The sequence below is a fragment of the Mustela nivalis genome, assembly GCF_964662115.1.
Source record: "Mustela nivalis genome assembly, chromosome: 5".
In the NCBI taxonomy this organism is placed as follows: Eukaryota; Metazoa; Chordata; class Mammalia; order Carnivora; family Mustelidae; genus Mustela; species Mustela nivalis.
In genome coordinates, this window is record NC_139024.1 from 12,714,831 (window position 1) to 12,730,074 (window position 15,244).

The 15,244-nt window shown below is 37.2% G+C and overlaps 1 protein-coding gene across 12 annotated transcripts in view; it reads left to right on the top strand.

The window, feature by feature from the left end:
• IPCEF1 (interaction protein for cytohesin exchange factors 1) overlaps window positions 1-15,244 on the top strand; it is a 189,420-nt gene that overhangs the window by 83,753 nt on the left and 90,423 nt on the right. For all 12 annotated transcript variants that reach the window (XM_082731399.1, XM_082731400.1, XM_082731404.1 and 9 more), the window contains one exon: window positions 13,037-13,089. In XM_082731399.1, the coding sequence (XP_082587525.1) occupies window positions 13,066-13,089 (24 nt within the window). In that variant the 5' untranslated portion in view covers window positions 13,037-13,065. The remainder of the gene's footprint in view (window positions 1-13,036; window positions 13,090-15,244) is intronic.

Consider the following 15,244-nt stretch of genomic DNA (forward strand, 5'->3'; position numbering starts at 1 on the left):
GGAGGAACCATTCCAGACTATCCTCAACTTCCCAAATAGGCTGTCTGGCTGGGTCGGACCAGGAGCTACTGGCAGTCTTGGCTAAGAATGAATACCCCTACACACACAAAGCATGGGAAGCCTCCACACCTGGTACTGGCTTTGTTCTGGAGGAGATCAGCTCTCTTCACCCGCCTCTTGGCTCCGGTGCCACTGGGCTGCACAAATTTGAGGACTTGTCATCAGCCCTTTTCATCACATGGGCCTAGAAGGCACTCTCCACAGCAGGTGGGCTCTGACTCAGCAAAAACAGTTCTGGAGCTGGCAAAACTTGTTTTAGGATCCCAAACAGACAGGTCTGCATCACCAGAGTTCCCTGTCAGATTGCAGTCCCAACTTGGTTCTATAGGTGAACAGAGCCACTGACTGGGATTACTACTTGGGCACTGCAGGCATGAACTTGGTCTGCCAAGATCTGTGTGCTGGTTGTTGCAACTTCTGTGTGCTGGTTGTTGCAACTTCCCAACTTCTCCATCGTAGTCAGATTTTTGGTGGCTGGGCCCTACAGATTGCTCTCTGATCCTTAAAGTGCACTTTAAGGGTAGAGGCTCCCACAAAGAGACTCACAATGCTGGGGGAGGTTGATTGTCCCTTTGGGATCTTTTTTGCCACTGGAGGAACTAGAGGCTCAGAGCGACCTCTGCTCATGGTGTGGCCCTGTCCTGGGGGAGGGGCAGTGTAGTCAACATGTAGCCTCTTCTCTTATCCTTCTAAGGCATCAGCGTGGTGTTTGAGGTGCAGAGGGCTGCTTCAGCCTCATCCTTGTGCCCTAGGACTCTGCCAGTAGTGTCTTGTTCTTGAATAGATGTTACTTGTTCTTCTTGTGAGGGGGAGCAAAATAAGAAACAACTTTTGTCGCCATCTGAGGACTGTCATTTCAGTCACCCTATTCTTAATAAAGGAAGCCTTCCCATTATTATGCACAGCAGTTTAGCTCTTAATGGTGTCTACCTCTCCTGTCTGACAAGGCTTGGGACACTACCTTTGCAAAATAATAAGGCCCGTTAAAGTGATATTTCCCAGTGAAAGAGCTAGCCAGACAAAAAAGGAATTTTGGCTCAAGTCCACAACAATGGGTGCAAATAGCTGTGCATTATGTTTTCTTTTTCTGGCTTTCTTCCAGCCAGCAATGGTCCTATGGCAGAGACCACTGCCTACGTAGGGTATATTTTATTAACTTTGGTGAAAAAGGTTCAGTAGAAGGTCAATTGGGAAAGTTGAATTAGAGTGATTGGTTGGCCCAGAGCAGTGCCCATATAGTCCAGATTTTATAAGCAGAAAAATTTATTATCTTTCATAGAGAGAAAATATGATGATTATTCTTGTAGAATAAAGAATGATTGAGTATAGAAATTTAAGGGTGCAAATTGCAGAAAAGTAAGGGCCATCCCTTGCCATTTTTATCTGGTCCAACTTACAGCACTGCATCTGCTCTAACTCCCACAACCTGGACTGAAAGCATCAGGTGTCATTACTTAGGAGCTGCCATTGTAGAGAATTGGGGTGTGCTCCTGAGTCAGACTGTAGTGAACCCAATAATTAATAGTTTTTTTAGGGGCTCCCAGTGTTTCCTGTGGCCTTATGATAGGCTCGTGACCCTTCCCCTACTTCATGTAGCATCTTCGTGCTAGTATAAACCTTTGAGGAGGTTCCTTGGGTTTCAATCACTAATCTCTTAGATTGGACCAAAACACACAGCTAGATTGAATCTTAGAACGACTGGATTCTTGAAGTTTCTGGGATCTGTCACTGGCCTAGGAGAGGAGGCAGGTATCATGCAAGATTTATCTGCAGTGTTGTACAAGGCTGCTGCTAGTGTGTATGTTTGTGTGTGTTTAGGAGGGTATGCAAATCTGTTTTGGGGGATCCCTGCCTATAGAATAATTTGGATAGCCAAAGTCAGCATGCTAGCCTAATTCTGGAAGGCTTCTGGGAAGAATCACTTACAGGGTTTCTGATTGTGTTCATGGGAACACAATCAGCCCCACAGACTTGAGTCTCTTCTGGCATCCAGTCAACTCTATGAGCTGGGGAAGGGAAAGTGCCTCATTTGGGAGCCATGGGCCCAGGATGATCTGCCATGGCCCCACTGGGAGATCAGCAAGGCTCTGTCACTTGTCTGAGCCCTAAGGGCATGTTGGGGTGCAGACCATAATCTTTGAAGTTTTGGGCTCTGGAAGCTCAGAGAAGAGCCAGAGAGCCCTGCAGTCCAGGGACACAAAGGAGTTTCATGCCTCCCCAAGGGGCATGGTCAACAGCCACTTGTATTTGTTACAGGTTCTTCCAGGAGGTAAAAGAGACAGATTTCTCAGGATGTCTTACAGTTTGCCACCTGCTTGTTACCATGGAAAAATGGTCCCTTGGGAGCAGAGATTGACATGATTGGCTGAAAAAGAAGCTTTCCTTGCTTAGATTTGTAGATTTTTCTGTCTAAGCCTTGATTGTCAGGACTGAGTTGCATCCTGTGGGGATGCAAGAAGGACAAGTGAGAGAAAGGTCTGCCAGTCTCTTTAGATGATGTATCGCAGTATTTTAGTGGTGTTGAAAATAAAGTAATTTTAATCATCATAGTTTCTGTTTAAAAAAAGCCGTGGCTCTGAAAACCATCTGTCAGTTCATCCTCAAAGTGGAGCGAGAGCAGAAATGTAGCAAAATGAGTGGAAAAGTTAACAATAAGAAAGAGAAAATAGATGATAGAGAAATAAAGAATAAGATGTTTAAAACATGCAGGAAATAGATTGGAATCAGGATCACAATAGAGCTTAAATTTAAAAGAAAAGATGGGGGCATCTGGGTGGTGCAGTAGGTTAAGCATGTGACTCTTGGTCTCAGCTCAGTTTGTGGTCTCAGGGTCATGATCTCAGGGTCCTGATATTGAGTCCAGCATGGAGCCCCAGGTTGGGCTCTGTAGTGAGCATGGGAAGTGCTTGAGTTTCTCTCCCTCTCCTTCTACCCCTCCCCCACTGGAATAAATAAGTAAATCTTAAAAAAGAAAAGAAACCACAAGATAATTTGATTAAGCCATTTTCCTCTCATGAATTTCTTGAACCAAGTAACAATTCTAGACATTCCTCCCATACATCACTGTGTATGTGCTCACAGAGGGGTTATCTTGTGTTTTGCTTCCTTCTCTCTTCCTCTGCCTTAACAAGAGATCTCCTCCTAATTGGCTAAACTAATGGATTATTTCCTGTCATTTCTTTTATACATTAGCAAAGATGGATTTTCTCTCTTGCTTCCCATGGCATTGCTTTGATGGACTACCATGTAACAGAAGATGCTTGCTTATGGTTCTCATTTCTAGTTAAGTTTGTTACCACACGTATCATGTGCTTTTTGATATCTGAGCCTTCTGCCTCTAGAGTGACCAGCATTTTCTATTTCCTCTTTAGCTCTAGTTCCAGGATTAAGAATAATGCACATTGTTTGTCTCTGTTCATGGACTTTCTATAAATTTGTTTGCTGTTCTGCGAATGTCTTGTCAAATGCCAGTGTTGTAATTTTAAAGGATAAGCATGTTATGAATTAATATGTGGGTTTTAAAAATTTTAGTTCAGAGCTGTCTTGCTCTGTTCAAAAGAAAAAGAATAAATCTAGGCCATAGTTTAGTCCACCTTAAAAACTATCTTTAAATCGCACAAAAAATTGTCTTTTTTTTAAAAAAAGTTTTTATTTAAATTCCTGGAAGTTAACATACAATGTAATATTAGTTTCAGGTGTACTATATAGTGATTCAGCACTTCCATATAATGCCCAGAGCTCATCTAAATTGTCTTCTTTTCAAAAACTTTTAAAACTAGACATGGTGCTTATTTTGTTGCATCATCCCAAAGATTATAAGGTCCAGAGGGGAATAATCAAGGCAGTTGCTTTTGGAAAAGTAGTACCAATAACTGCCTTTAGTGAATTTCTTTGCTCTTTAAAAAAAAGTACCAATTATACTAGCAATTGCCTTCTTTATCAATAGAGTATTGGTTGCATGTTGATGTGTTGGTTTATTTTCTGGTTTTAAAATGATAGAAGACCAGAGTCAATATTTCTAACTTAACTAATTTGCTAAACAGCTTCTAAAATAAATTGCTAGAATAAACTTGTATATTGTTTGTGCCTTAAACAAAGTAGAATGATTCTTCCCTGACCTCCTAGTCAGCTTGGGCTTCTATACCAAAATACCATAACTGGGTGCCTTGTCAATGACACAAATTTATTTGTCATAATTCTGAAGGCTGGGGGTTCAGTATCCTGGGACCATCATGGTTGGGTTCTCATAAGAGATCTCTTCTGGGTTGCAGATTCACCATTTCTCTTGTCTCTTTACATGATAAAAAGGGAGCTAGCTACCTCTCTGGTCTTTTTAAGGGCCTTAATCTCATTTATGAGGACTCCACCATCATGACCTGATCGGCTTCCAAAGGCCCCACTTCCAAACATATCACAGGGGGGTTAAATTTCAACCTCTGAATTTTGGGAGGGGGTGGGGAACACAAACATTCAGTCCCTAACAACCAGAACATATAATGAGACTTACCATCTTTTTTGAAATTAGCTTTATTATCCATTTGGTAATGAGATGGCATTTCCGCTTTTTAGTTGCTGAGCTTATCAGGAATACATTTGTTTTCATTTCACAAACTTAAAAGCAGTATTTGCAGCCTCATTGTTTTGGCTGAGTCTCATGAGGTGGTGTGTTAAGGAGTTGTTTTTTTAAAGAAGATAACCGTCTCAAATGGGACTGAGAAAATTATTCCTTTAAATCCTTAAACTCTGAAACAAGGCACCGGAAATGTCTCTAGGAGAGTAAGTTAGGGAGTTTAATCAACCTTGAAGAGTAAAAGCTATTTTATTTGATGAAACCTGTTATCACACTTGCTCACATCCTATAGTTGTGTGCTAATTCCATCAGGAAGAATAGTTTTCTATAACAAAGCCATTTCCAGGTAATTGCTCCCATTCAAGATAATTGCTACCACTTGGTGAACACGCATCAGGTCTTGCAGGCTTCTCATACGGTATTTCATTTAATTCTCACAAAATCCCCGAGCTGGTTATTATTTCTGTTTAACATATGTGGTGTCTATTATGCAGGCAAATTAAGCGATTTTAATAAGTTTCCACATTTAACAAGTGGCAGAGTGAAATGTTTGACCCTAATCCCTGCGTGGGTAGTATTTTTGAAACATGTTATTTTGGTTGTCTACCCAGAAAGTAATTTGGAAGCCCTATGTACCCCCCAAAACCTTACATTGTCACCTAGAGTTTTTATTGTATGTTTGTTTAAATAATTGTAAAAGATGCCATTTCTGACATATGATAAATCTTGATAGTAAAAACATTATATTTCTTTTTAAATATAACCTATGTGATAGAAATAGCACAAAGATTGGGTATGTCACATATATATATATTTTAAAAAGTCATCTTTGAAATTTTAATTTTACATTACTCTGTTTTCTTCCCCTGTGGAACTCATATTTTCATTCTACTACTCCATGGGTTTTTATTCAATTATTTTATATATATTATATATATAGATATATATATTTGCTTCAAAAACTTTCATTGATGAGTTTATTTTATTTCAGCAAAAAATACATACTTAAACTGAATTGATTTAATTTTTTTGTGTGACACAATTCTTTAAGCCATATAAGATTTCATTTAGAGTGGGTTATCATTATAGTTATTATTAGTATGCAATTTGACAAACAATATGAATATGCTATTTTGACAATGGTTAGTGCAAGAGGTACATATTTTTATTGAGAATGCATAATTTAATGAGATATAGATGAGGCTTTTCCCCTAATTATGGAACTACTTATAGGTGAATAATTATTGGCGGAATGAAAGAGTTCAGAACAAGTTTTAATCCTTTTGTTGCTTTCTATGTATGTGAAGACTTAAAACTGTTTTTCACATAAATAGATGGAAATGAAGCACTTTTGAACCCCTTCCAAGTATATGCCAAATACCCTATGTGATCTATCACAACTGCTTTTATTTTTATTTTTTATCACAATTGCTTTTAATAATTAACAATCAAAATAGATTTTTCTTTAATTTTGTTGAAAGCAAAGAATTAGAAACCTCTTGATTTATGAAAGTTATTTTTGCCTTGTCATTAGGTTCTTATACATTTTTAATTCTTGGGAATTATACAGAAATCCTTTATAAAAAATCCTTTATCAAGATATGTCAGGTAACCTCCTTCCTTTAACTCTTTTTACTTATGGGCACCTTACTTAAACTGATATTCTCAGGGTTGGGAATAAGACGAAATTATCAAGACACCTTCATCAGTGTCATTATTATTTTTTCATTAATTGCTTTCACTGTGTACCTTATAAATATATTTATCAAAATCTTGGAACTACATGTTTAGCTTATCAACATATAGATAACATGTGTGCTGTTAACATGGTTAGCCAAGCTGGTTTTTATTATCTAAGCAATAAGTAAACATATTCACATTAGTCTCCATAACCACCTTTTCACTTCTTAATTCTTTTGGATTATGACTATGGGCTTTTCATGGAAGAGGAGAGGAAAGAGTTGAGCTAAAGTGTTTTAATGATTTTTCTGCCCCAAATTATCTTCGAATCATTTTGGTGAAATTTTCAATTTCATTTATGTTCACTACTTCAAGAAATAAGGTACTGAAACTCTAAAATTATTAAGTAAACACTCACATATAGTCTCTACAATAGCACATCTAGGCCTACCTATCCCCGTCCCCTTATTCTTCCCTGCCCACACCACTGATTGCATATCGTTTCTATGCATTTGCTCTTTGGCTCCAAGAAGGCTGACATCAACAGTCTCATTTCCATATCCTGCAGACTGGGAAGGAGAATTTTAGAGGCATATTCCTGACAGCACTATCTCCCTAAACAAAAAATTTGGAATTCATAGGTTTTGTTTATTGAAACTCATCTATAGTTTAGTGTTTTTACTAGCTTGTATTTTTAATTCATTTTCTCAACAAGTATCTGTTGAACTACCTGGTAAACAAAGACTGGGGATACAGTGGTAAATGAGTGAGCAAGACAAGACATTCTGCCTCCAGGTAACTTTTACTATACTGGGGAGTCAGGATGAAAGAACTAACTGTAACATTAATAATTCAGTACAATTATGAGAACTTCTATGAATAAAAGACAACATGCTGTGAGAGCTTGCCAAAGGGGATTGATCTCTCATAAGAACTGTGGAAAGCTTTCTTGACTAGATGACATTTGGTTGAAGGGCTGAATTAGATGGTGCTGATAAACCATCTTGGGTGCAGGCTATTTAAGAGCATGAACAAAGATCCATGTAGAAACATTAAATTAAATTAAATTAAATTAAATTAAATTAAATTAAATTAAATTAAATTAAAAAGAAACCTCATGAGTCAGGGAAGAAAGAGACATAGAAATAATCCAAGGTGGGGCTAGAGAGGAGGCAGAGGCCAGGCAGAACCTTCCTTAATAGATTTTAATGATATTAGTCTTTTTATCCCAAGACTCACTGACAACTGTAGAGATTTAAGAAAAAGATGAATAGATTAATGGGCATTGATAAACATTGCTCTGGTCAAGAAAGCAAACCAGGACATCAGCTGGGATGTTTCTTTAGTGGTCCAAGAGGGAGGTGCCTTTGACAACAGTGGTTGCAATGAGTATAGACAAGTGAATACACCTAAGAGATCGTTAGGGGTTAAGGGATACAATATGTACAAGGGAAATATCCCATGCGACCAAAAGAAGGCTTGATATGCATGACTAGAGTAGTGTGTTGTCAACAAACCCCAATGCTTACTGGAAAATTAGAGATGATTTTTTTTTTTTTTTTTGTCTTCCATCATCTTCTGTCATTTCTACTTATTTTACTGTTAGAAATCTGGCTGAGCAAAGGGATTCAGAATTCCACTGAAATAATAATTTTCTGATGGGCTGATCTATTAATTAAGAAAAATCATTTTGGTAACTCTTGCCTAAGCTGTATGGTTTACTCAGATAGATCCTGGGGCATAGAGAAGACTGGGTCTTGGCCTCTACCTCTGACATTCTCATTGTCCCAACAGGGAGACCTGTCTACAGCATCATGGTACATAGAATACCATGGCCATTAGAAACGATGGCCTGTGGGAGACTTTGGGGGAGTGAGGGAAGTACGGTGCTGTTAAGAGAACAGACTGTCAAGTCTGGGCTTGAATTTAGAAATATCCATTTACTCACTTCTTCCTCTATGTTGCCTATGTTGTCTCACTTAAGACGTGGGAGTAATAATAGGAGATTATTTTTAGGTAGTTCTAATAATCATATGGCACAATACATGAAAATCATTAATTGGCAGAGGATATAGTAATGGCTTAATAAATAATATAGATGTAGCTATTCTATTGTTCTAGGGAAGGGGCTGATTAGCCATTTGAGTCGGGAAAACTACACAGCAATGCTTTATATCATATTTAAAGGGTATATGTAGCTGACATTTACTTTAATAAGTTAGTGCTAAAGAAATAAATGTTTTATGACAATAAAGACATTTTATAACTTTATTCTTCTCTGAACCTAAGATAGAAATACTGTTACTGTGTCCATTTCACAGATGAGAGCCCTGAAGTCCCAAAATATTTGTTACTTGCCCAAGATTACATAATAAATTGCTAACCTGAGATTTAAATCCAGTTCAGACCAATCCAGAGCTTTGCTCGTAACTTTTAAATGTTTACAAGCTTCTTTACCTGAAGGTGCTGTTGAATTCAAACCATCTTTTTCTTATTATATATTTGTTCAATCAATAGACATTAAAAATATATTGCTATAACAAGTCAATAAAATATTTATAGCATTTTATTAGAATGCTATTTTTATTTTAAAATATTTATTTTATTTTTAAAATTTTTACTTTTTTTATTTTAAAAATAAATACTTATTGTATGAAATACATACATATGGGAACAAACAATACATTATTGGTTATTCCAATTCTCATAGATGATTACACATTTTGCTGTAAATACCTTTAGACATTTTCCCCCAATGCACTGATGTATGGGATGTATGTATATAAACCTATATATATTTTTAATTTAATTTAATTTTTTTTCAGTGTTCCAAAAATCATTTTTATGTACCACACCCAATGTTTCATGTAATATGTGCCCTCCTTAATAACCACCACCAGTCTTACCCAACCCCCCCACTCCCCTCTCCTCCAAAACACTCAGTTTGTTTCTCAGGGTCCACAGTCTCTCATGGTTTGTCTCCCCCTCTGATTTCCCCCAACTCACTTCTCCTCTCCATCTCCTAATGTCCTTTGTGTTGTTTCTTATGCTCCACAAGTAAGTGAAACCATATGATAATTGATTTTCTCTGCTTGACTTATTTCACTCAGCACAATCTCTTCCAGTCCTGTCCATGTTCATACAAAAGTTGGTTATTCATCCTTTCTGATGGAGGCATAATACTCCATTGTATATATGGACCATATCTTCTTTATCCATTCATCTGTTGAAGGGCATCTTGGCTCTTTCCACATTTAGCGACTGCTATGAACATTGGTACAGATGGCCCTTCTTTTCACTACATCTATAAACCTATATTTTCACGATAAAAAGTGAACAGGATCACCCTGCACATGTTTTTTTTTTTTTTTTTCAGTGTAACAGTATTCATTGTTTTGCACCACACCCAGCGTTCCATGCAATCCGTGCCCTCTCAATATCCACCACCTGGTTCCCCCAACCTCCCACCCCCTGCCCCTTCAAAACCCTCAGATTGTTTTTCAGAGTCCATAGTCTCCCATGGTTCACCTCCCCTTCCAATTTCCCTCAACTCCCTTCTCCTCCATGCTATTTGTTATGCTCCACAAATAAATGAAATCATATGAATAATTGACTCTCTCTGCTTGACTTATTTCACTCAGCATAATCTCTTCCAGTCTCGTCCATGTTGCTACAAAAGTTGGGTATTCATCCTTTCTGATGGAGGCATAATACTCCATAGTGTATATGGACCACATCTTCCTTATCCATTTGTCCATTGATGGGCGTCTTGGTTCTTTCCATAGTTTGGTGACCATGGCCATTGCCGCTATAAACATTGGGGTACAGATGGCCCTTCTTTTCACTACATCTGTATCTTTGGGGTAAATACCCAGTAGTGCAATTGCAGGGTCATAGGGAAGCTTTATTTTTAATTTCTTGAGGAATCTCCACACTGTTCTCCAAAGTGGCTGCACCAATTTGCATTCCCACCAACAGTGTAAGAGGGTTCCCCTTTCTCCACATCCCCTCCAACACTTGTTGTTTCCTATCTTGCTAATTTTGGCCATTCTAACTGGTGTAAGGTGGTATCTCAATGTGGTTTTAATTTGAATCTCCCTGATGGCTAGTGATGATGAACATTTTTTCATGTGTCTCTTAGTTATTTTTATGTCTTAATTGGAGAAGTGTCTGTTCATTTCTTCTGCCCATTTTTTGATATGATTGTCTATTTCATGTGTGTTGAGTTTGAGGAGTTCTTTATAGATCCTCGATATCAACCTTTTGTCTGTACTGTCATTTGCAAATATCTTCTCCCATTCCGTGGGTTGCCTCTTTGTTTTGTTGACTGTTTCCTTTGCTGCCTGCACATGTTTTTACTTACTTTTTCATTAAAGATATATTATAAAACTCTGCATGTTTGGTATGGTAGTGTGTAGTATAGTTGATAGTAGATAGTAAAGACTCAGTGAGCATTGGTGATCAATGATTGTCATCATCATCATCTTGAAAAACCACCCTCCAGCTAGGCTGTAAGAATTTGACGTTCCAACAACAACACATTCTTTTCAGCACACTTCCACTAAATGTGGATTCTATCATGTATCTTTTGTGTGTGTGTTCATCTTGAAGATTAAAAATGGAATCATGTTGTTTTATTTTGCACTTATTTTATTGCTAATGAGGTTACACATTAGTCATTTGTATTTTTATTTTTTGAAAATTTTCACTTGTTTTTCTATTAGTTTGCCTTATTTTCTTATTGGAGTCTAAGAACTCTTTCTATTATGATTTTTTTAAAGGTTTTATTTTAGCTCCAGGTAGTTAACGTACAGTGTTATATTGGTTTCAGGTGTACAAGATAGTGATTCAGCACTTCTATACACCACTTAGTGCTCATCACAAGTGCCCTCCATAATCCCCATCACCTATTTCACCTATCTCCACGCTCACCTCTCCTCTGGTGACCACCAGTTTGGTTTCTATAGTTAAGAATCTGTTGCTTGCTATATCTCCATGTCTGTTTTTTTTCCCCTCCTTTGCTTGTTTGTTTTATTGCTTAAATTCCACATATGAGTGAAATCATATGGTATTTGTCATTTTCTGAGTTATTTTGCTTATGGTAATACACTCTAGTTCCATCCATGTTGTTGCGAGCGGCAAGATGTCATTCTCTTTGATGGTTGAGTAATATTCTGTTGCGTACACTGCGGCTTCTTTATCCATTCATGGGAATTTGGGTTGTTTCCATAATTTGGCTCTTGTAGATAATGCTGTATAACATTGGGGTGCATGTGTACCTTTGAATTAGTATTTTTGTATTCTCTGGGTAAATAGGGTAGTTCTATTTTTAATTTTTTGAGGAAATTCTGTACTGTTTTCCAGAGTGGCAGTTTGCATTTCTACCAGAAGTGCAGGGTTTTCCTTTCTCCACATCCTTGCCAACGCCTTTTGTTTCTTGTGTTGTTGATTTTAGCCATTATGACAGGTGTGAAGTGAAGTCTCATTGTAGTTTTGATTTGCATTTGTCTGATGATCCGTGATGTTGAACAACTTTTCATGCCATCTGTATGTCTTCTTTGGAAAAGCATCTATTCTTGTCTTCAGCCCATTTTAAAATTGATTCTTACATATTAGGTATATATTGCAGATATTTTCACCAGCTTGTGATTTGATTTTTACTTAGACTTTAGTCTATTAATTAATTAATTAGTTAATATTTATTTATTTATTTGAGAAAGAGAGTGAGAGTGAGTGAGAGTGGGGTGAAGGGCAGAGGGAGAAGCAGACTTCTCCCTGAGCAGGAAGCCCAATATGAGACTGGATCCTGGGACTTTGCGATCATGACCCGAGCTGAAGGCAGACATAACCAACTGAACAACCCAGGCGTCCCTAGTCTATTCTTTTAAATAAACAAAAATAAGCAATTAATTTATCAATCATTTTTTATTGTGGCTTTTCTCTTCGGTATTTTATAAATAAGTGTTTTATTCATACCTATATAATGTAGATATGATGTTTTTGACATTAAAATGAGGAAGCCATTCTTTGAGATTTGGGAAGCATTGGTATAAGGAATAAATTCACCCAGATCATGGATCTATGTCTCGTGTCACTGAAAGAGATTGAAAGTTTCTCTGCATTGGGAAGAGTTTCAGTGGCTGGTGGATGTTTAACAAGTTTCTTTGCTTGTTAGATTCTGAAAATATGAGTTTTTACTTTCATCTGCTTTTCTTAAAACCACAGAACATCTTGTCTTTCAGGTAATCCACTACAAAGTGCAACACATCAAAAGGGGCTCATCTTCATACTAAAGTTGGGACTTCTGAGGCATGGGGATTAGTTACATTTTTGAAATTGCTCAGTTATTAGAATCAGAAAAAATCATAATGGATTAAATATTTCCACATCTTACACTGTGTTGTTCAACACAAAGAGGAAAATAGTTTTGTTTTTCAAAGATATTTGTTTATATAGAACACATTATTAAGTATGGAGATTATGTACATGTCTTGTTGTAGACTTAAAGGATACTAGCCAATGTTCAGATGAATTCTGGCTTATATTATGAACTCAGTTTTAGATATTGGCTTATCGAATTCGGTGTTAAAAGGCCATTTAATGAATCACTTTTATTGTAAAATTCATCAATCAAAATAGAAATGCTTTTCCCCCTGTCAAAGAGATATATGCTTTTATGAATGCTTTAATTCCACATTTAACTTAAAAACTTTTTTTCTCTTCTAGCTTTTGTTTCCAACAATTTGACAGCATACATGGCGACTGATGGCAATGCTCTTGTAAGTACCCTTTGAGACACCGTGAACTTAAATATTCATTGTCACTTTGAGGAATGAGTAAGAAAAAAATGAACAAGTTGATCTTAAGTTTGGGTAGCTATTTATTGCCCTTCATTTCCTTAGCCACATTGGAATTAAATGATCCTTTGGTGAGGTTTCAGGGTTTCTTATGATCACCAAGTATTTAAGACTGCTAGCTATTTGCTTTTAAGGTCGGAAATATAACTGTGATTTTAACATGTGGTACATAGTGTATCTCCATGTTTGAGGTCAACTGAGGTATTAGTGCAAACTCTCATGCAACGTTTATGGGAAACATTCTGCCTATTATTACACTGACATGGTAGGTTTTTAAAAAATATAATTTTACAGCTATAATTTTGCCTATTTAGGTAAGTTGACTGAGGAAGTCTATTACCTTTATTTGACAAGGACTCCTGTGGTGTCAGGAAAAATAAAAAATTGATGTAGATAACATATTTCTAATAAGAGGGGGTGTGAGGTAGTGTGGGACTGTATGATGTGCATCTTTTGGCAAATGTAATGACCTCATGATGGATGCATAGGATAAAGTTTTCAGAGTAGAGCCAAAAGCAGAATCAGAAGTGGGGTGTTGAATGAATACAGTAGGGACTTTCTGCCAAATAGGGGACATGGCCATGGTTTTCTGATGCAAATTAGGAAATGGACATCAAGTCGGGTTGCAGGAATAGTGGTGAAGAAATTGAACTGGATGGTTCCTGGAAGGGACAGCTTACTGAAGAGCAGGGAAGCTGATTAATTCTCTGCTTCGTTAACAATTTTATATCCCAGAAATAGAGAAAACAATGAGAGCCCTTTGATTCTGATGTTAATTTTAAATGAGGAGGAAAAGCTTGTTAGTGATGAAAATGGTAGAAACTTTGGGAGACAGGACTGCAGAAAACTAAAAATGAAAACACAAATTATAGTCCGTTATGTACCCTGGGAAATTTGCCATCTAAAAATTGCAGAAAAGGAAAATGTGATCCCTTGGACACAAATGGGTAGGTGTTGTTTGATCACGGAGATGTGAATAATCGTGAGGAAAATAAAGAAGAACAACAAAGAGCATAAATGCAGCTGCAGTGGGAGCCTTGGCCAGGGTTAGACATGAAGGCATGGCACCGGGTGTTAAAGGAGGGTCCTGTGGTCAAGGGCAAAAGAAGGTGAGCATCACAGATTTGTCAGTTAGGAACACAGATTTGTCAGTTAGGAAGTTTACATTCCTGAAAATTTATAAAATTAAAAAAAATGAATATGGTTATAAGTACATGTGTATATATTATATGAAGCAAAGAAATGGAAAGGGAGAATTAGAATGGTTGAGAAAAGTAACGGAGGGTTTAATTTTTATTCTGTTTGCTTATCCTACTGAAAGAATGTAGTGTTCCAACTGGAAGGAGTTCATCATATGTGTTTAAGAAGAAATGAAAACTAAGATAATAAGAGAACACCTAAACACTTTAATGAATGAATTCATTCATTCATTCATTCAAACATTCATTTAATGTTCAATGTTTACCTCTCCTGACTCTATCATGTATAAACCATTATACCATGTAGGGCCTGGAAATGGAAATATTATTTGAAATAAGTTCAGATCTCCACATCTTAAGGCAAGTAAAACCCTAGCTATTGGAAGAGACTGTAGATGTGATAACTGAAGGACTAACATACCACCCATATAATTTCCAACCCAGAGCCAGTACTGCTGTAATATGTAACCTGTTTTCCTTGGACCTGGATGCAAGTGGATTCTGTTCTTACTGGTGGAAACTCAGGCTTTTTATGGGTCTTTTTCATTTCCTGAGCCATCTTCCCCACCTAACTCAATCAGCTCAACTTTCCTAGTGTGCCTATTTACCTGTTATTTTGATCTCATAGCCATCAGTGTCTAGGTGGTATAGCTAAACATCTCTCTTAAGCATTTCTTCTAGCTGCTTTTCAGTGGTTACCCTATTTTATATTTCCATTCAGAAAATTAGTTCAATTTTCTGCTGTCATTTGTTCTCCAAATAAAATGTAGCACAGGAGACCTATTTTTATGCTGGGTAGTTTCAGGAGGCTCGACACATTTGACCTAATCACATCCTGAATTACACTTCATTTCCACTAACCTAACATTGATTGGGCT